The 23,564-nt window shown below is 35.8% G+C and overlaps 1 protein-coding gene across 2 annotated transcripts in view; it reads right to left on the bottom strand.

The window, feature by feature from the left end:
* Positions 1-4,857, bottom strand: part of LOC150096500 (RNA binding protein fox-1 homolog 3-like) — a 247,540-nt gene extending 242,683 nt beyond the window's left edge. The window contains exon 1 of one of the 2 annotated variants that reach the window (XM_090408155.1): positions 4,447-4,857. In XM_090408155.1, the coding sequence (XP_090264281.1) occupies positions 4,447-4,602 (156 nt within the window). In that variant the 5' untranslated portion in view covers positions 4,603-4,857. The remainder of the gene's footprint in view (positions 1-4,446) is intronic. The other variant, XM_090408157.1, reaches the window with a different exon arrangement.
* Between the last annotated feature and the right edge of the window lie 18,707 nt (positions 4,858-23,564).

Genomic DNA, 23,564 nt, shown 5'->3' with positions numbered 1-23,564 from the left:
TCTGGAGAAATGACCAGCAAAAACATGTAATCCATGTTTTGGACAATCCTCAGTGTTAAAAATTGATAAATGCAAAAAAAGACACACACACACACACTGAATTTTACTGTTTTGAAACTGCTATATGAAATAGTTCAAAGCAAGCAGGATAATAATATGCCTAGACTTATTGACAATGATTAAGATAATTCTGGCTAAACTCATAACTCAAAAGTGAAGCAGCTAAAATATTCACCAAATTGGCTGTGTGCAATTTTTTTCTGTTTCAACTTTAAGTCATTAAAAAAAATAATAAAAAATAATTAAAAATAAAAAATAAAATAAACAAATGTAGCTTTAGAAATTTATTTGAAGGTGACCATGCCCTACTCTTTGAATTTCATGTTCTTCATATAACTGCAACACCTTGATGGAATTGATTTTTTATTTAATTTAAATTTCATTTTAGATGCCTTTCATCATCCACTGTAAGACTATCACCTTGTTTACTGAAGATCTGAAATATACTGAAAAACCAGAACATGAGTCCTAGATTATCGAATCTTAGCCAATCCACAGTTTTAACCACATGTTTCCAACCTTTTATTGGTGGGATTCACAAACAAAAAGTTTTACGGTACTATGATTTAGGTGATAGTATTGTAATACTATCTAAAATTGAAATCAAATTTAAATTTGAGGAGTTTCAGCACTCCTACTAATAAAAGTTATCACTCCTCAAGAGACTACTTGACCAGATATTTAGACAGGTACTAGGATTCTGTATCCCATAACATAGCAGAATCAGATAATTAGCATAATGGAAAAGAGAAGCATAAGACGTTATAGAAAAGTGTGTGTGTGGGGGGGGGATCTAAAGGTTATATAAAATCCTAACTGTAAAATCTTTATAATATATATTTTAAAATGAATTTATAAAAATAACTAAATTGAAAATATTTATTCCTCAGAGTATGTTATTCTTTGATACTGCATATATTATACAATTCCTGATGGATGATAAATCTGGGAGTATATAGGATATTATAATAATGCATGAAAAGTTTCCATTATGCTAACTTCCTACTGAACAGCTTTCCTCCCAATTATTTGGTCATCTGTTGGGACTCCAATATTGACAGATCTTATATCTTGGTCTTGTAAAGTTCATCTAGCTACTCAATTCAACTAGATCTTTGTCTTCCTATGGGCTTTTTCATACCATCATGGTGTCAAACACCTGTTTTGTTAACCTTTCCTCTCCCATCCTGTTTAAGTGACCATACCACCTTAGATTAGCTTAGGCCACGCATTCTTGAATGCTAACAATTTAAGTTTCATCCTAATATCTTCATTTTTAATATGATTCTGTCATTGATGCCATCTGTTCACTTCCCTAATTTTTCTCAGAATGTACATGTCTGTACTATCTGATCAACTATTTATTTCTAACCTAAAGAGTAGATTCACAAGTTTAACTTGGTTTGAACACAGTCTTGTATACTGGTGGTTTATGGTTCTGGATAATTTCTCTCATATAAATTTATTCAAATGCCTTCCCATCACACAAATTTTCCTTATTTTAATGTCCATTTGACATCTTCACTAAACAATTATGATTAGCAGCTGAAATATTTTACTTGCTCTATAGGGTCTCCACTAAGGATGCAACTGTTTTCAATGTCCCTGCCTATTTTCACAGGCTTTGTCTTTTTATTGCTGATTTTCATTTCAAATTTGTTACAGCAGTTATTCAATTTAGATAAGGAATCCTACAGTTTTGTACTAGAATGATTTAAGTAAGGTAAACAGCTGAGCTCAACATTCCAATTTGGATATCAGACCTAATGCCACTTTCCTTCATAATGTGATCCACACAGATGATGAATAACAGTGGAGATAGTATGCACTCTTGTCTTACAAACCATCTAGACATACCTCATTCAGTTCTAGCTGCTGACTGACTTACAACTCAAATATAGACAATATATATTGCTTAATATCATATCCCATTTGAAACCATATAACTATTAACATTTTGGACAGTTTTATCTTGGCACCTTGTCATGTACCTTGACAGAATATTCCCATGATTTCTTAACTATCTGTCAACGTGAACTCAGATCCTGACAACCCCCCCCCCATTTGGCCTAAACCAAGCTTGTTCTTCTCTAAGTTTCCCTTCCACAATTTTTCTTACCTTCTTCTCAAGTATGCAGGCATAAATCTTACCTAGAACATTCAGTAGGAAAACTCCTCTGTAATTCTCACTTCAGTTTTATTTCCCTCTTTAATAGATGGGAACTCTATGAAAGTTGTGCACCAATCATCTGGAAAATTTAACTTTTTAATTTCCTGAAATCACCACGGAGTGCTGATTTTTCTATCCTTCCTTGCAGATTCCTCTGGCTAAATCAATTAATCAATATTTTCATCAGATTCTGACAATGAGTCTACAATGTCTGCTTCTTGTTATCAATCTCTATCAATTTCTCTTGAATAATATTTGTAAACCTGGGTCTACAAATTCATCTTTGAAAGATGCTTAAATTTCATTCTTTTAAAACTTTTTTACACACTCTTCTTTTTAGTATGATATTTTGTTTTATTATTTTTCTTTAACTAAATGGTGACTACTTTCTATTTCAAATTCCCTTTGTATTCTGAACCAGCATGAAGACATCACTACCAACAATAACATAGTCAATGAAACTCTTTTTATTTCTTGTCTTCTCTCAATGTGAATTGTGCAGAATTTTATGTTGGAACACGGTATTAGTAATGACTCATTCCTATCCTGAATAGAAATCCCACTACTAATTACCATATTATTATCCTTATCTTTTCTTCAAATTTTCCTCATATATTATATTTCCTTGTAGAAGATCAACAAGGACCAACTTTTTCATTGTCAGCTGCCTTCTTAAATGAGACACAAAAAATTCTTTGTATTCCTTAGCAGAATCTTCTGTGTCACTATAGGCACCAGTAAGTCTCAATGTCCAATTTCCCATTTTGATGTTTGGCTACATCACCTACAGTGTAAACCTTGTGGTTTTCCACCAGGAACCCATCATTGTTTAACCAGACAATATCCCTGCTATTATGTTATATAGTATTTTTATTATACCAAAACAAAATATTGTAGTCTTTTTGATATGGTATAATGCAATTTAGTTGGCTAAATCTCAAACTGTCAGCTGATCATCACTTGTTCATGCAGATATATACCTGCTAACAGCTGCACCATGAGAAAAGAAAATTCATGGTCAGTTCTTCACATTCCTTAAGAGGTTATGTGAAAGTCTCTTCCCATGTACCTAGCAGAACTCTTAAATGAAATTAAATTAGGATCACTTGTCAATGAAATGTGTATATATACTATGATAAATCAGTTTAATTTCTAAACATAGAAACCTTATGCTTGCTGATTCAGCAATTGAGAATGACTAAAAATCTCCCTTTTACATCTTTAAATAGGCGAATTTGGGATAGATTTTTATGGGGTTGGGACAAGCCTGAGAAAAAATTGCGGTATGAGTCTTAGGAATTTTGGTGGGTGCTCCTGCCTTTCATTATTTGATGTACACTTAATTACAACATATCACATATACTTACTTTAGTGTACACTTAAGTGTCTCAAAACATACACTGTGCAATTCTTATAAGAGGTAATTCAACTAAGTGTTTGATTAAAGCTATTTAAAATCTTTTAATGAATAAATTTTATTTTAATAGTTTTACCATGACAAAATTGCTGAAGTTATCAGATATTCACTTTTAATATTCTAAATATTTGTCTTATACATTTTGTATAAATATTTTCTAGGAACTAATATTTCCTTTGATATATAAGTTCACTACTACTCTTACTCCTATATACAATTCACTTAAACCAAATAACTCAATATAAACTCTCTCTCAAGCATAATGTACTATAATGCATAAGGTTCACTGAATATATATTTTTACATGAAGCAGAGCAAAATATTGCATCACATAAGAAAAGTTTAAAGGGATAAAATGCATATTTTCCAGTGACAGTTAGAATGACAAAAAATGGCGGTGTTTCGATTTCATTATGACAAGACAAAGTGGCATTTTTATTTTTAATATCTCCAAGTGGCATTGAAAAAATTGATTATGAAAGCCTGTTAAATGCTAAACGCCGTAGTCTTAAACTACGAAAAGCATTACTCATGTCATCATGCACTTGAAAGGTTTCGTTACTCTTAACGGTATATAATCAGAAGACTGACAATGCAGGTTACTTTCATAAGGTATCTTCATACGAGTGCAACATTCGCAAATGATAAAGAATTAGTAAGTGTTTATATGCTTTCACGATCACTTATTATTACATATGTATATATACATATCTGACTATATACATCGTGAACCAGAATGACAGATGATGGCACTAAAATTTTCCTATACGCAATACATACGATCATAACAAAAACTTACCTTATCGCCATCTGACTGTTCTTGCGTCTCTGTTGTGGTCCCATTAATATACGTCTGTGTTTCTGTTTCATCTGATTTAGTACTTGATGTAGAGGATTCCTTTATTTCGATACCAACGCTTTGTTCCAATAAACCATTTACTAGTTTTGCCGCCATGATGAGAAATAAGGCTATCTCTTTGTGGAAACAAGATTGGTGTAGTGTCTCTGCAGTCGACAGATTTCGATCCACTGGTACTAGCGGTCAGATATACACAACGTACGTTTTTCTTTTACGAAAAGTATTTTAAAAAAGTTTCCTGTGTAGTTTAAAAAGAGAACTTGTACTTAGTATTCTCTACTACTTGTTATAAACGTGATTAAAACAAAAAAAGGTAATAAAACTAGTTAAAATCCAATAACCAAAATCAACTATCACTATCACGCTATGCGCACACACGCCGCTGACACTTGGCATGACAACCCTCTGTTGGTCAGCGCAATAATAAATTAATAATCAACTTAACTATCAACTAATACAATTCTTTATATTTCCCGCTTTATTGATTATAAATTAATAATAGACATAGTTATCAAAAAATATGAATTTTTATTCCATCCTTTTCGATTATGCTGGGACCTGAACAAACAAACTTATGTATATAGTAAGTTAAAAAAAAAAAAAAAAAAAAAAAACCTTGATAATATTTGGAAGCTTAGCTTTTAAGATGCTTTATTAGCTAATACACGATAATTCAATATTCCCTTATCAATAAGGAATATTTTGTTATTAGTGAAAACTGTTAAGTAGTTTTACTTGATTTTTTAATACAAATCGTGCCTCTCTCTTTTTTTTTTTCCCCTTATTTAAACGAAATCATGTGTACAGGACCGCCATCTTAATTAAATACTCACTTCCAGAAACACAGAAATGCATTCAAGCCGCCCTCCTTCGTCTCCCGCCAAAAAGACTAAAATAAAATAAACGTAAATTAACAAGTACATGAAAAAAAATATATAAAAAAAGTAATTAATTAAAAAAAAACACATAGCATACTCGATCTCCAACCAAGAGGCTGTGGGTTCGAATCCCACCTTGGGCATGGATGTTTGTAAAAGCCTGCTTTAGAAGAGCATGACAGCTCGTTGAGTTTATAGGGTTTCTCTTGATTGCTAAAAAAAAAAAAAGAAAAGAAAAAAAGTTATTGATATGTATAACCCTGAAAACTTTATTGCTATTCATAAGAATTTTTCATCATAATATTTTCATAAAATAAGGAAAACGAAATATTTTAAGCAAATGTTGGTCGATTGGTAGAGCTCTGCTACTAATGGCTCACGCAAAAAGTTAAGCAAGTTTGAACGCGGTTACTAGTTGGAAAGAATTAATTCGTTTGATGCTGTTGGCACACTTTCCCTCAATGAGTCTTTGGATTTCTTGGATGTGTCACATAATAACAAATATAAAGTGGATCTTTTATTTATATTCAGTTTTTTTTTTTTTTTTTGCATTATATATTTTTCAAAAAATTCATAAATTTATGAATCGCACATCATAGCAAATATAAATAATTCGTAAAATCATCCAGGAAGCAAGAGAATTTTTCATTCACATGATCTTCGTCATTTTATATCCTACAATACCTTTTAAGTTTTTTTTCTTATACTCATTCATTGTCTATCAAGAAGTATTGGTTTTACTTTCTCGTTTCCAATTATAACCCGTTCATTCTTTAACTGAGCGTTTTATCTAATTTTTACTTTATTAATATCATTCAAGCATCCTTCCATGATAGATACTGTTTTTTATGCCAAGAAAACAGGTGATTGTCTTACAGCCTATATATTTCGAAGCTAGGTATCTTCTTTGCATTCATCTTAATAGGTATATCATGTCTTATTTCTTAATTTTTTATATTAAGCTTGATTCTAAGATACGCCAACCGTTGACCATGTAGGGGTGGTCCTTTATACAAAAAAAAAAAAGCTTGCTGTAATTATTATATTTGCAATGTACCAGAAACTGCATGAAATTGAAATTTCACACAAAATCGCATATTATAGTTTCGTTGAGTGCAAAATCAGCAATAATAATTTTCATGTAATTTTATTTTAATAATTTTTATGAGCTCCATAGCTCAATCGGTATAGACGAAGCCCCTTTGGTCGGTAAGACTTGGGTTCGATTCCCGTCAGTGCGTGAGGAACCTTTATCCGGTCTCTTTCGACGAAAGATGAGTTAGCCGGTCTCATACAGAGTTAGGAGTTTTTTTCGCCTGGGAACTCCGGCTTTTCGACGCCCAGAACAGAAAAACCTCCCCGTGAACACACCCAGATTACAGTTGGGAATACTTAAGACCCAGCCATAGGCCTGATTCATTAACTATGCCAGTCCCAAGCCCGAATAAAATCAGGGAGGATTGAGATGGTGCCGTACTTCCCCATAAAAGAGGTCTCATGGCTATTGTATCATCATACAAATTAATAATAATAATAATAATTTTTATGGTAAGGATGCTTAGATGTAGATTATCACTCATGCTGATGTTTAGTGGAGAAAACGCACGTCCAGAGATAATAATTATTAATTGAATTTAAATTATTTAGCTAATAAATTATTAAGCCAATAGATTTGCCTTGGTCACCAAGATATCTTTAGGGGCACAAAGAACTACAGCTAAGCACACTAGCCACACTGGCAGGAAGGTAAACACAGACTGAGTATAAAAGGTGTGGTCATGCGGCCCTAACTAGAATCCAGTATTAGTGCAGTGGTCTCAAGATAATGGTCCAAATATTTGGTAAAGTGAGGCAGCGAATTTGTTCAGGGTGAATGTTGTAATGCTGTGCTATAACAGTACAGCAGTCTTCTAGTCAGAGTCTATCCAATTCATACCTGCTGCAGTTTAAAAGAACGGTTTTGTTCCATTGGATCTGGTGATTTGTATCCACGGCTATTCCAGAATGCTTGTAGTGCGGTAATGGACATAGATTATGTCCATTACTCCACTACAGATGTGGTGCCTCCAGACGGATATTAACTGTTCTTACTATTTATCTAAAATACGGAAGATTACAAGAGAAATGGTCGCTGTACATGTGGATCTAGGATGCTCAAGATGATGGAGAATTCACCTTCCATAATCAGTCTTTTAATAACTATTCTGACACGTGTTTCCCCTACTAAATATCAACATAAGAAATACGTTTTTCAACCGAAAATGCTCTTTCCACAAAAGCATTATCTCCTGATATAATTAAAAACCTTCCTACAATATACATGAGTCGCTAAAATTTATTTCCATGTTGGCCAAATAGAACAATTGAGCAGAAAGAACATCAGATATTTCGAGTTTTAAGATGAAACATTTCCTATGGAACTAAAGGAGCTCTGCGATCTCCCATTTGGACCAAAAAGCATCAGGCGATTTTTGATTTATTCCACTTTATCATGAGGTTAGTTTTCAATGAAATTTTATTACTATTACTATTATTACGGGCAACTCCAGGGAGTCACCCCAAATCATATTCATCACAACTATCTGACATTCATACAGTATCTATCATACCTCGCCTTAAACTCATTCACTGTCACAGCATCCACCACACACTCAGGGAGCGCATTCCACTCATTCACTACTCTAAAAGTAAAGAACCCAGCTCTAACACCTTTACTAACCACACTTTTGCCCAGTTTCCATGGATGTCCCCTAGTCCTCCCACAACCAGCCCTGTTCTCAAAAATATCTTCTGAATTAATTTTATAGAAACCTCTCAGTAATTTGAATGTCTCAATCATATCTCCCCTCCTCCGCCTATCAACCAATTTTTGCAACCCACAAATCCTCAACCTGTTCTCATACGGTTCATTCCACAGACCTGCTATCATCTTGGTCACTCGCCTCTGGATTCTCTCCACATCCTCCCCATCAAGAAGAAACCTAGGTGACCAAATCTGAGCACAGTAGTCTAGATGGGGTCTTATCAAGGCTCGATAGAGAGGAACAATAACCTGCTTGTCTCTGCTTGTCAACGTATTCTTCAGCAACCAAGTGACTTGATGAGCTGTTTTGGTCACTTTTGCAATGTGTCCCCTAAATTTCAATTCCTTATCCACCAACACTCCTAAATCTCGTGCCTCATCAATTTCCTGGAGCAGGGTTCCACCTATGCAGTAAACTGCCGCCAATCTTTTCACCCCAAAATGCATAACCTTACATTTTGCCACATTAAACTGACATCCATTCTCCTTAGCCCAGACCTCCAATCTATCCAAATCATCCTGCAAAATTTTGACGTCATCTGCATTCACTATTGCCCTACCCAACTTCGCATCATCCGCAAACAAATGAACTGTTCCTCTCAGATCATTTCCTATATCATTTATGAACAAATTAAACAGCAGTGGTCCAAGAACAGATCCTTGTGGCACACCACTAGTCACAGGCCGTCTTGTGGACTCTACTCCCGAGTAAACCACTCTCTGATATCTCTCCGTCAACCACCCTCCTGTCCATCTCACCAACACTATGTCCATTCCCATATGCTGCAATTTACTGATTAGAATTCCATGTGGAATCCTGTCAAAGGCCTTGGCAAGGTCCAGTAGAATCACCGTAAACCCATTACCCTTATCCAGTTCAGCCGTCACTGTGTTATAATACGTGAGCAAGTTACTGAGGCATGACCTACCCTTCACAAAACCATGCTGTCCCCGATACAGTATCCCATTTTCTTCAATCCAATCTTGTATTTTCCTTTTGACTATTTTCTCTAAGACCTTGACAATGATTCCTGATATGCTAATCGGTCGGTAATTTACAACAGCAGTCTTGGAACCACCTTTATGCAGTGGAACTATTTTCCCCTCTTTCCACCCGCTCGGGACTAACCCAGACCCGAGACTCAAATTAAACAAAATGGTCAAGGGTACTGACAATTCTTTAGCTGCTTCTCGTACAACACGAGCTGGTATACCATCCAATCCCACAGATGTATTGACATTGAGGTTATGCAATAGACTACTCACCTCCACTTCATTAACCACAATTCCCGTATAATCTACTGGTTTATTCGTTTCTGCAATGTCACCACCTGGATGATATACTTTTGCAAAGTGCTCACTCAGTAACTCAACTATCTCAACTGATTCAGTTACCTCCCTACCATCGGTATTCTTTAAAATCAATCTGCCATGTACATTTTTCCTTTTACTTGCTACATGTCTAAAAAACTGTTTAGGATTCTCTTTAGCCTGCTTGGCCAATGTTCTTTCGTAATCCTTTTTTACTTTTCTTACCACACTCGTCACCCTTCTGGCCTGCGCTTTATACCGTTCATGTGCCTGCCGGTCACCCTTCTCCTTAAATTCCCTCCATAGTTGTTTCTTTTTTGCAACTCAAGCTTAATGGTGTTATTCATCCATTTAACCCCTACTTGATTTATTATTCGAACTCTAGGTACACAGTCAGCCATTGCTTCATGCAAGCACTTCTTAACTACCTCCCATGCACTATCAACTTCTAGTCCTTGCAGTTGTACATGCCATGGCTCTGAACCAATCAAACTCCTAAGCTTGTCATACTTTCGCGCCCGATAATTCCACATGTACCCTGCCTTAATTGAAAATTCTACACCTTTAGCCACCTCCCAAGTTAAGACCCTATGATCACTCTCACCGATTGGTGGCAATGTGGTCATATTTGTTACAGCCAAATCCTCAGATGTAATTACTAGGTCAAGCACTCTCTGACCCCTAGTATTTTCCATTACATTACAAATTTAACTAAATAAACAACTATAATAGCATAAAATATCATAAAAACGAACAATTTTTATGATATAGCAATAGTCGTCTTCCGTACGCTCATCGCTGAATGCTGTATAAAATGATCGATAGTTTGAGCCAGCTACTGTATCTCTAATTCGTTAAAGATGGAGAATGACTGCCTCTCATTTTAGCCCTATCTAACTCCAAAAGTTAGATAGGGCTAAAATGGCCTTGTCTATGTTTTCATACCACCAGTCGCAATTGCATTGTGCAATTATGTGAAAAATTGATAAAATACCAGGACTAGCCTCAGAGTTTGCTGCCACGAGGATCCATATTATTTGCCAGCTAATTTTTCTGGTTAGCAACGTAAAGAGTACATGGCGACTGATCGGTATTCTGCATATAATCAGGCGGCATTTACAAACAAACAGTCATAATGAATTTAATTAGAAAACTGAGGGGAAATTGACAGACTCGTAAGTCTAGGTCAAAGAAAATATCCAAATATATGTGTACGGGTATGTATAGAAGCTCGATATATACAGTGTGGCCATAAAATAACTTTCTCTAATTGGAGGTATCTGTAGCTAAAACCAATAAAAGGAATGAGACCAAATTTTATATTGAGACTTTTGAAGGTATGCGGAGATGATTTCCGCGGAAAAGGGTTTAGTATCAAAAGTCGCCAATAGGGGAAATTTTAGCGCTGGCGGAACCGAAAACAAGCAGATAATTACATTAAATTCAGATAAAATGGAATAATAACATTTAGATGGTGTAAGACAGCGCGTCACTCATTCCAGCTGGATATTTGGCACGTTACAATGATAATAATAATAATAATAATAATAATAATAATAATAATAATAATAATAATAATAATAATAATAATAATAATAATTAAACTAAAAGAACAACTTGCGAGAGACACAAAAATTAATGTAGTGATTGAACTCGCAGGAAATAATGTTTTATTCATCAGAATCAGGGTCCCCTGGACCACGTACACGATTTTCATTGTGCTGACTTTTTTTGTGTACAACAAATTGTATCCGGTGTGCGATATGCCCTACAGCTGAGCGTAAGGAGTCAGATTGGATATTCATAACAGCCCGTTTTTTGTTCTCTTTTAAGACATGCAAGTTGGGAACGCCACCAACATACACAACGGATTTCAAATACCCCACAGCCAAAAGTCACACGGAGTTATGTCCGGGGACCGAGGTAGCCATGCCGTTGGAAAGAACTGACTAATAACCCTCTCATTACTGAAATGCTGGCGTAAAAGGTCCTGCACTAAACGTTCAACGTGTGGCTATGCTCTATCCTGCATAAAAATTATGGAGTCAAGACATTGTCTTTGCTGCAATTCAGGAATGACAAAATTTTCCAGCATTCGTCAATAAATCTCTCCAGTAATGAAGCAGGTTACAGGACCTGTAGGAGTAATACGCTCAAAAAAGTGTGATCCTATTATGAAATCAGCTGTGAAGCCACACCACGGTTACTTTTGGAGAATGCAATGGTACTTGCTGGGTCGCTTGGGGATGTTCAGATGCCCAAATTCTGCAGTTGTGAGTGTTGACCTACCCATTCAGATAAAAATGAACCTCATCACCCCACAATATTCTCCAAGGTCAGTCATTGTCGACCTCCATTCGGGCAAGAAACGTTAGCGCGAAGGTCATGCGCTTATCATAATCTGCTGTAGTTGGTGCTTGCACATGACTGAACTTATACGGTTAGAAGGGAAGCATTTTCCGTAAGATTTTCCTGACTGTACCATAAGCTATATGAAGTTTGCGCGCTATGGCACGAGCGCTTGGACCAGTACTGGTCCCTGTGTCGTCGAACACCGCAGTAACAATGTGTGTTTCTGTTTCTGATTGCATTGCTTTCCGTCCTCTGCCAGGTCTAACTCCTAGTGATCCAGTTTCTTCAAACTTCTTAATCATAGCTCTCAGTGCTACAGCTGACATAGAATCTGTATGCAGGTTATGAAGCCTTCTAAATTTCCGAAGGGCTGCTACGGCATTGCACTGTTTAAGGTAAAACAACTTAACAAGTAAAACACTCTTTTTTTCTTTCAGAGCATATATTTTTTGTGACTTCATGCAATTTTTCAATGTGGCATAACAGCCTTCTGCACTTTTCCAGGCACAATGTTGAAGCAATTTCTCTTATCGGGAAAGTGCTACATGTTAGCAGGGGCGAATTCTCCATGCTTGCTATGCAAGCTCATTAATTGAGAAAGAAGTAATATTTATCAGTTAATAAATGCATGCATTTATAATCATTCCATTTAGGCTTTTGTTTTTGTAGACAGAAGACGTCTTAAGCTTGCGCGGCAATAATTGAGCTTTGCGTTGTGTATCGAAGGCAGATACTTGCTCGTCTAGTCAAAGCTACTTTGGCTTGCTCGGTTGTAGAAGCTTCCAGGTCCTCGCAGCAGCACTATGATTTCATGCGCCGCATAGCCATTTCCGCTCCCTTCACGTCGTCTTAAATACAGGCCATACATAGTCAAAGTAGCTCTAGCCAGTCTAGCCAGTTAGCTTCAGGCAGCCTTTACAAGTGTGCATGTTGCTTGGAAAAATTAAGTTACAACCAACTTTTTATGATGATGTTATTGACCAGTTCATATAGAAGAACCGTGGGGTAGAATTTGTATTCAAGTAGCTAAATTGAAAAAGATAGAATATCATTTGTAAAATAAATGTTGTATTTGTATGATTAAATGTACACAAATTTCTAAATATATAGTTTTAAATGGTCAGTAATTCATTATTCTGCTAATCAGACTTCAATCACACCTCTTACTCTCTGAATGATTACAAGAGCAAGCGTGAATTTCAAGACCAGCATTCGTCCCTGTATGTTATTTAGAAACAAATTAACCAGTACAATTTCTACAGTTCTAACATCATTTGTCTAACATCATTAGCGTAATTGACTTGTCATTGTCTTTATAATTTCTCAAATGAGTTTCCTTAATTCTCCTAGACCTAGTTGAAATGGCGTTTTTTGACAGCATTTTAAATGTACGTTATGTTTTGTTTTGTTTTTCTCGATGAGTTTTCAGGTGTTGTTTTATAACCAATGTCTGTTATTATTATTATTATTATTATTATTATTATTATTATTATTATTATTATTATTATTATTATTATTACCTTCCTGGTATCTGTTTTCTTCTTTCTTTCTTCCTAGTTTTCTCATTCTCCAATATTTTATAGAAATTCCTTATCAAAACAGAAAATTTCCATTTTTTATTAGTTTTAACTTAAGCATATCGTATATTATCCTTCCGTATTGAATTTTGATTTTCTTATTTCTGCAGAGTCTTAATTTAAGTTTAGCTTCACTATACTTACATTAAAGATTGCAAATAGTTAACGACTTGCCTTGCTCTAACATCTAAGAGTGAGCTTTTAAAATTCTCATTGATTACAGTATGGCTTACAATACGGCTTTTGTTTTTATCGTCCGGTGAGATCCTGGTCATTGCATGTACATGTTTCTCTGTGTTTACAAATGCTTCTTCATGTGATAGACTTGCTCATTTCACAAAATGCAAAATCACTACTCTCATATCTTAGCCCACATGCTTTGTTATCTACTATATACAGTACTGTTGTATTATCTTTATCTCTTTTACCAATTTTGGCATTCATATCACACATAAGAATAATTATGTCATGATTCACTATTTGTAGTGCGAAGACTTCTGTAATTATTTCTTCACGATCCTTTTCATTTATTGGCGTCTAAATATGCATAACGGTATTTAATGCATATTGAGTATAATCTAACAGTTATTATTTGATCCCTTATAGGTTTACAATTGATCAAGCCTTTACTTATCTCATCGCTATGTGCCCCCTCCATTTTACGACTTTCATGTATTCTCAACAGATCATGAATTCAACATTTGCTATTATTTACAGGTCTCACAATGGCTGTTGACCTTAGTGCACTTGTTTCCAAAAATCTATTCTGTACAGTTCTATTTCCCAGTTTACTTATTGTATCTTTCCAGTTTGGAACACTGTTCTAACATTCCATGTTGCGATTATTTTATTCTCATTTTTATGTTTATTTATTTATTATTATTTTTGTTTGAGGTGCACGTGGTAATGGCAACTCATTTTTTTCAAAGTTTACTGTAAGCTCTGCCCATGACACTTCATCCATACATTATCATTTTGCCATCTTGAATAGTGTTCATCTGGGATCTAACAGATCCTAACAACTAACACCTGCTATATTGCGTTACTTGAACTCTCGTTTTCTACAATTACAGGAAAAAGTGATTCGTCCCCTACCAATCCTTCTTTACCAGCCTCGGGAAAGGAATTGGGTGGTCTATCCCAAAGGGAAGCGAAATCTGGAACATTTATGCTTTATGAATAAAGTAACAATTTCTGAATTAATTAGACAATTAACAACAACCATAGTAACATTATATTAATTGCTATAATTATTTTTATTTTCGATGCATCCTTCAAAGCATTATCAAAATCTGAAACGGGGTGTCGTAACATCCTACATTGGACCCTGGGATAGACACCTAGGATTGTGATCGCACGTCTTTTCCTTGATCAACTCTTTTGGACATATTTTCAACAGTGCACTCTTTTTGTTTATGAAGTGCTCTGGGTGTTTCATCTACCCAAGGTACAATAAAGACATTAACAAAGTATTCATGCCAACGAAGGGATTCGAACGTATGCTGACAAATATTGCTTTTTATTCACCTGAAATATATACAATAATTTGTTGTAGATGATGTAGCCCGCATATGTTTTTGTGGTACAGATTTATGTTTTGAACAAAAATCCTTTAGGAAGTTCATCGTAGTGTGTAACATACTCGTATGTAGAAGGATAATTTCTTTTGATACGAAAGCAATAAGATCACGAAATCAGTATATCATATCTGTTAATTGTGAATCTTCTAAAGGATTTGATATTCTGGTGATGAAAAACTCAAATTCATGGAGGGAAAATCTCTGCACCTTCAGATGAGATTGACTAACTCACCTTTAGTTGAAAAAACCCTGGTCTGGAATCAGCCTTAATTCTTTACAACAAAAGGACAAATATCAAAAGTGCTGCAAAACGCTCCTTAGAAAGATAAATTTCTTACTAGATAGTCAAAGTAACATACTGTATATGCTAAAGAAATAAAAGTTTTTTAAAACCATTATTAATCATTCGAGCAAATGGCACTTGTCATCTCTTGAAATGTCGCACATTAACTAGTACAACAGAACTGTACTGTTGTACTGCTCAATGGGCAGTACAACAGTACAGTGCAGCAATACAGTACAGTATGCTATAGTACAGTATATCCATATAATACAACAGAGTACTGCTTAATGTCCGATCTCTAAGGGTGGCATATTTGTCTTTTTGTTTAAAAAGGAAATAAGTACGAATAAAATAATAATCTTCTAAAACCTTTTTATTCCTCAAATGGAGCAATTGGAATTCAGCCCTAATTTATGAAATCAATGGGGATCTGTCCTCCACTCCTGTATCCTAAGAATGAGCTGTGGCTGCTGATGATTTAAAGACAACGGGGAGTATGCCCGAAGGACAACTGCTGCAGTCTTGTAATCATAAGTCTCAGTTCGTATTTTTGTATGAAGAAATGTAAATTTTGTGGTGTTTTTCTGAGTACCAATTTCATCATCCCTTTAATGTTAGACTCGTCTCCCGTTATGGCCAAATAATTTAGCTTTTTATAAACTTACTTAGTGCTTATGGTACGGCAGTTAATTCTATCCACATCGTTCGGAAAGCTCGTCTGTATGTGTTCTTCTGGTCGGTTTGCCTGTTTTGCAGGTTGAAAAAATCCAATTTTCCAGAACGAAAAAGCATGCCACATCCATATCAGACAGCCTAACCAATCTTCAGTTGAAAAGTTTTGAAGATTTTGTGCATTCTACACGGTATTCGAATCCAGGTCTTTCAAAACGAAGACATTTTCGATACCACTGAGCTATACAGGCGTTCCTTTTTTTTTTCCCCACCTGAGTCGTGAGATTAAAAACCTGACTTTCAGGAAGGGACTAGGTGAAAAAAATTGAAAAGTTCCTGTAATCGACGACTACAATAAAACCTATAATGGCGCATTGAGATGTGGTATTATGGAAACATTTCCACAAAACTGCATAAACAAGAAAGAAAATTAATACTGGAATTAAAAATCTAGTTAGGAAGACTCAAAATTTCAGTAGCTTGAAGAATTAAGTGAAAATACTGAATCATTCAGAGTTGTTGTGCCTTTCATATGCTTACATGCTGTGCATAACAACCTATTACGCTGTACATCTTTATTAAAAAGGAACTGTAGTTCTTTTTAAAAATATTTCTACTGATTCTTCTAATTTAGTTATGATTTAAAGTCTGTGGTAAAGTAAATATAGGATTTAACTTTGATGAGGTTTTTTTTTTTCTTAATAAAATATATAGCGATAATGATAACTAACATGTAGAATTATGGAATTATAGCCCCGAATGCGATAATACTTCAAACTTCAGGAACTTTAAGTTAAACTTGCTATCGTTTGATAGCTTGCGATCTTAAATTTTAGATCATTTTTCCTCCACTCGTTAAGGTTGTTTAAAAGCCAATAGCTAAGTGATAAGCACGTTGTTTGTTCAGCGCCTCCATTTTCGTTGTCAGTTACCTGCCGATAACGCTTTGGGAAATAACTATTTAAGAACCTTATGAAATAAATGTTAGATCGCCTTGAACATCATATCGCTCATATCGCGGTGATATTTTGATCAATATTTCGTAATTTAAAGTTAATCAGTATATTTACATGAAACCCTTGCAGAAATGAAGATAATTTTCTTTCTTTCGCTGACTGAAATTTGAAGTTTTTTTAAACACTCTTTATTTATTATTATTTTTTTAAATTAAGGAAATTAAGGCAACGGCATTTGATTAAGAGCAAGCTAGTGAAGTGTCTAGTTTAGCATAAGACGAACTGGGCAAATGCCAGGGATCTAATTAACAGGAGGGAAAGTAATAAAAATTAACTTTTATTATTATTATTATTATTAATCTGTAATTAACAGAAATTAAACAAGATCGTTCCTCTTTAATTCTGGTGATCATGCTGTCCACGGCATTCGTTGAATAAATTCAATTTTAAAATACCCCTTCACCACTTGGTGAAGTTATCCTAAAACATGAAGAGGAGTGCGGCCATTGATCATCATTTCTCCACACACGAAAGCAGGTACTGCCTCCACCGTAAGTGTCCCTTTCTCAGATGTTGGAGGATGGGATTATACTGCATTCCTCGTTATCTCCAGATCAAATAACATAAAGTTTGTTTGTTAGAATTTGTTTGTAGGCTAAAACGGGGCGCTTCAGTGAACAAAATTGTACGCCATTTCTCAGGGCTCCAAGTCACCAGTTCCGATGATCTCTGTAGTGGTTTGTGGTTAATGGGATACAAATCTCTGGCTTCTTTGCATAGAACCTACTTGAATTAAGTATTCTTACCACAGTCCAGCTGGAAATGTTTTACACTGTGGTAGCAGAAACTCAAGAGATAGTGACAGGTCATCGTAGGGTTCCGTCTTGCTGTTAGAGCCAGATAAGTCTGTTCTGGTTGATGTAGTTCTCGGGCAACCTTGGCCAGTTCTTCTTGTGATTGTCCTTATGTTCTTTAAATGTTTCCTATAATGGTACCCATTGTAATGGTTCGTATATCTCATTTGTGACACATTAAGCCAACGTGCACCTTCGCCTGCGACTACCCGGCTTCAAGTCGTCCAATCGTCCGCCATCTTAAAGAATCATCTAAATGATCATGAGTTGCCATCCTGAAGGTACTGGAGATGTGGGTAACCTAATGAGCAAGTCAAAAAATGGGAATGAAGCAATATAGTCGCAGCCTTTGTTCTTATTGGCATGAATAATTTGCATTGCGTGAGAATCTGTTGAGAGGTGGATCAATTTCTATTAGGTACTCGGAATTGCACGCCAGAATACTTATCATATCAATTAGGTGACTAGGCTCAACTCCTTAAGTCTTGACTTATCTGATTTTTTTTTTCTTTTTCCAATACACGTGTGAAAAATTTCCAGATATCTTATGGAATTATATAATCTAGGAATCACTGTTAATACGGTTGATATTCCTAGTGAATACTGTCTGTAGACTGCAGTGTCTTTGTTACATTATGCATTTAGTAGAGCTGCATTTTGAATAAGTTCAGGGTTTATTTATTTTTCAGACCAGCCCTATAAACGTATGGAGCTATACAAGCACTTCCAGGGAAGGCATTTACAAATGTCCATCTGTTACGCAGGATGATTCGAAACATCAAGTTCTGCTTGCTTTTTGTGTCTAGTGAGAAATTAAGAATTAAATTTTCCTTGTGTTGTTTATTCAGAATGCAAGCCATACAGCTTTATTTCCAGAAGTCATTTCTTTTGAATAAAATGAAAAAAAAAGTTGTATATTAATGAAAACTATTATGATTGGAAACTATGAGTTCAACAATCATTTCCCCCTCCCCCCTGCTGGTATGTTTGACTGAACGTTCTGTCATTTGAGTGAGGCGTAACTGATGTGCTGTGAGTGATCATTATTAAACTATTGTCAGACCTTCACGGTGTCAAAGACTGTTCATCATACAACACCTTATCATTCACTTTCCACTTGAACTTTGAAAATGCATTTCAATCACTTGCCGATATAAAATTAAAAGTACAAACTATTTCTTACCGTATTGTTTGCAGTTCCCTTAAATAAGCTTTAAAATACACTTAGAATATCAAGATACAGTAGATCAATGGACTGATCTGTGCATCTTGTAATCTATTCAGATTCCCTGTGGTAATCATGATGATATCGACATAATTTCTTATAACTCAACTTTGCATCCTCCTTAAACAGCAAACCGCAATCATGGAACTTTTGCAAGTACTGTTTAGCAAATAAGTTAACAATAGTTGCAAAAAAGAACAGGTGAGTAGTGACATAACAGTGTGGTTATGTCACTACACACTTCTTCTTCTTCTAACAGGACTACTACTCCATAATCAGCTTTCTAATACCAGCAGGCTATTAATCTTCTAGGCAATCTATTAACATCATATTAACCCTCCATGTTTCACCGTTGTTTTTCTCTTTGTGACCTTCTCTTTTGAAAGGCTCTCCCGGTGAATAATAAAGTGAAGCATTCTTTAGCAAATTTCTTTAAAATGGCTGACAACACATTTAATCTCACTTCCTCATTAAATGCGTTAACTCACTGTTAATAAGGAAGTAAGTCAGTTGCATTTTCACCAGTGTGAAATACCCAAGTAAAGTCTTAAATAATTCCAGGCTCTTTTGCTGTGTTACCTAATCGTTATTTCTATAAACTAAGTTATCATCTCAACTTTTTTTACTCTTTGCAGGAAGCTGTTCCCTAAAAACACGCAAATTCTCACGCAAATGGTGAGAATTTACTAGTTTATAGAGATGCTAATTCTCACCTTCCTCAAAAACCATTTGGACTATAAGTTCTCCACTAGAGAATTTTTAATCGGATAATCCGTTATTGGAGAGCATCATGGTTGGCTAATTTATGAAAATTTAAACACACTAGTGCTAAACTGTATATCAGGCTAGTGCTTCACTGTCACACTAGCAAAACCTAATTTAAGCACTAATAAAAGACGAACATATGATGGCTCCTCGACAGAGTTCGGGTTAAGAAGTAAGTACACGCCAAGGCAACTCTGATGCTGAAGATTAAGCTCTCTGGTCAATTTCAAAACTTTTTAAGTTTATTTCTATATTTGTCTATAAAACATGGATGGATCCATAATGTCCTCCATTTAAATATCTTAAAAATACTATTTAAAAGTTGAAATAATTGACTGAAAGAAAAAATCTCAATTAATTATATTCCATTCGCAAATTAATTATACATAAAATTTACAGTATGCTGTACTAGTTAAGAAAGTTGAAATATTTTGGACACATTGAAAGGATGGAAGGAGGACTTCTCAGAACAGTAATAGAAGGTCAAGTTCCTAGAAAAAGAAGGGGTAGATCATCAGTGAGATGGATGGATGGTGTGTGGGAGCAACTAATCTTCAGATAGTTGAAGTCTCCAGAAAAGCATACAACAGGACTACATGGCGAGGCCTGGTGTGGCACATCACTGAGCATCGGAGTGACCATACGGCATCTGTGGATGTCCAGTGAACATATCGATAGATAGTACTGGTTAATTTAATGTTTGCATTCTTCGATCTCATGAATGGTTTTTGTAAATCTTATACACACTTCTTATGAAATTCGTATATAATACTATAAGTATGATAATTTATGTTTATTTATATCCTAATATGGAAAATAATATAACTGGGGATGACAAATATGTAAAATGTCAGTCTTGAAAGCGTATGTCTCAAAAACCAAATTAAAATGCACGATACTTAGATTTAGTGTTTGTCCTCAATCAAGTCTAAATGAAGGGTGCTTGTTAAATGGGGTTTATTAAATTTGAATGCCTAATAGTTGCTCCGCGGAACAAAACACGCTGTTTCTTTTTCTTCTTTTCTCTATCCCCCCCACATTGAGAATGACAGAGGATAAGGATCTGTAACAAGTTGCTTGCTAATTCGCCTCCTCCTCGTTGATCACAAGAATGAGAAGCAGATGGGATGCACACTAAAATTTTTTATTTTTCTTCCCCATCCCCCTCCAGAACGAAGTGCCTCCTTATCCAAGTACATGTGCCCTTCGGCTTGAAGAACCTATGTTCGAATCTCGTGAACGCGAATTAGCTAGTATCATACGGAGATGTGAGGGATTTTTCCTTCCGGAAACTTTGATTTTCATCCAGAAAAACAGCGATATACCAGAAGAACACACGTTTTTTTGTTTTATTTTTAAATATGAATCCCAATCATGCAAGGTTGTAAACCTGTCGTAAAATTTACCTGAAGACATTCACAAACATCCGTGATCGCAATGGGATTCGAACCTACGATCTCTTGACCACCCAGGCTTGCGAACTTAACAGACATGAAGTACTTCTGTCAGAGGATTAACTATCCTATGACAATATTAATTAGTTCTCTGAATAGAAGATACTAGGCCATTTGATGCTATTGATGTTAACAAGATGAGAGGAAGATATTATAAATATCAGTGATTAACATGACACAGTTAACTATGATTTATAGCACAAGAAATGGTAGCACTTAAAATAAATAAATTCCTTCTATAATCACAACAACAAAAAACCCTCCCAATACAGCATGACATAAAAAAAAAACAGTACTAAATAACTACAACGATATATGTTATGGAGTAAACGTGTTTATTAACAAATAAATTGTTTACACATGATAACATGTGACGATCACAACGATCGGTGGAATCTTGGTCGGATAAAGCATTAACGACAGGAGACTGCGTCCTTGTCTTTCAAGACAGGTTTCGTAGCTCATGCGAAGGTTCTCTGCCATCTTGGAGAACAAGGGTTGGGACATCTGCTGGATAAATCGTGTAATTTTATCCCTTAGTTCATCAAGGTTTGAAGGCCGGTCATGGTAGAATGCCCATTCCCTGAACATACTCCAAATGAAGACATTAAGTGATGTGGGATCAGGAGAACCATATGGGTACGAGAATTCTGTGAAACCCGAACTGAGCCTCCCAGGGAAGGTTCTGATAAATAGGCTCTAGAACCACGTGATGTGTGACAGATTGCTCTGTCCTGTTGGAATACCTGTGGAAGAAATGAAATGATTTTTGCACGACCCATCCTATGCAAATTCTGGGTGAACGGAACCAACATATTCTCGATGTAGCATTCGCTTTTCAAGGTCACAGTTGCACCACCTTCTTCAATGAAGTAAGGACCAATTATGACATGGCCGGAAACCGCAAGCCATGCGGTGATATACCCGATGTGAAGAGTTTTCTCTTGGACAAATTCAGATCTCAAGAAACCAATAAACCTGTAAGTTCATTTGTTTACATGATCGCTTACATGGAAATGCGCTTCGTTCGAGTACCTGGACATTATGGAGGAAGGACGGATCTTCATAGACATTGGCTAGCACTGTGTTGACTGCGTTTCGGAGACTATAGCACTTGCTCCAGTGCACGCCGGTGATTCTCATTTGTGTTGATAGTTCGCAGTCTCCGCGAATACCCTTTGCACGGTGGCAGAACACTCCCGGTACGTCGGAACCTCTCGATTAAGGCAATGATGATATTGTTGCTTAGCGCACGCTAACGGAAACGACGAACAAACTGCTCACAAACATGTCGTAGGCTTCGCCATTTGCTCTACCAACTCCGTATGAACGAAAATAATGCTCAACAATAAACGCCTTTTCTTCTAACGTCGACACCCTTGCTCTACAGCTAAATGTAATGGCATAGACTCTACACGTGCTCTTCTATTAATATGCATGCAGTAGAATGACATAGCTCATAGAACGTGTACTTTACTTATTTCGTATCCAAACAAGTGGTATAGTAGTAAGTAAGTGGTAGAACATTATTTACAACAAATCAGGATACATTGTAAATGAGAACAGCTTAAATTTAGTAGGTGAATTATACAGGGAATAAGTAAAATATGAAGAAAAAAGAAACTATACATAAGTTACATACAGTAAATGTGGTCAGATGTTCCTCCAGTATCTTGTGCAATCAACTGCTTTTCTGTGCAGGATATAAGGTTTTTTTTTTTTTTTTTTTTTTTTTTTTTATGCCAGTGAGGTAGTCCCATTTGATGAGAGTTTTGTTTGCAGCGCCATGTCGTTCGAAGTCTGTTGAGGCTTTTCCAAGTGTTCCAGTCTAAGTGGGTACCACGTAGAAGATGTTCAGCTGTTGGAATACTAGTATTATTATTATTCTCATGGTATAGTGGAAGCCATTTTTGAAGTCTTGTCTCTGGAGGGTTTTTCAACAGTTGTTCGGAAGCTATGTCAGGATATTAGTCTTCGGGGCATTGTGGTCTGGCCGAATAGTGGTCGAAGTATACAAGTCACTTAGTGGTGTTGGTTTCAGGCATCCTGTAATTAAGCGGCAGCTTTCATTCAATGCTGGGTCAAGTTTTTCAGCAGGATCTGGACTATACCGGACAGGCATATTCAGCAGAAGAATAGCAAAGGGCCAAGGCAGAAGTTCTCCGTGTGCAAGGATCTACACCCCATTTGGAGGAGGTAAGCTTTCTTAATATATTGTTTCTTGCATTCACTTTTGCCTTTGTTTTTTCTATGTCTGTTTTATATGAGAGAGTGTGATCGAGAGTCACACCGAGGTAGATTGGGTTCCAGGAATGTTCTATATTAGATATTAGCGCCTTCCCAAGAAA

Source organism: Typopeltis vanoorti, chromosome 18 (genome assembly GCF_054136105.1).
Source record: "Typopeltis vanoorti isolate ZY-2024b chromosome 18, IOZ_Tvanoo_1.0, whole genome shotgun sequence".
NCBI classification, from domain to species: Eukaryota; Metazoa; Arthropoda; class Arachnida; order Uropygi; family Thelyphonidae; genus Typopeltis; species Typopeltis vanoorti.
The sequence above is the reverse complement of the archived record's forward strand: the minus strand, read 5'-3'. Positions and strand labels throughout refer to the sequence as shown.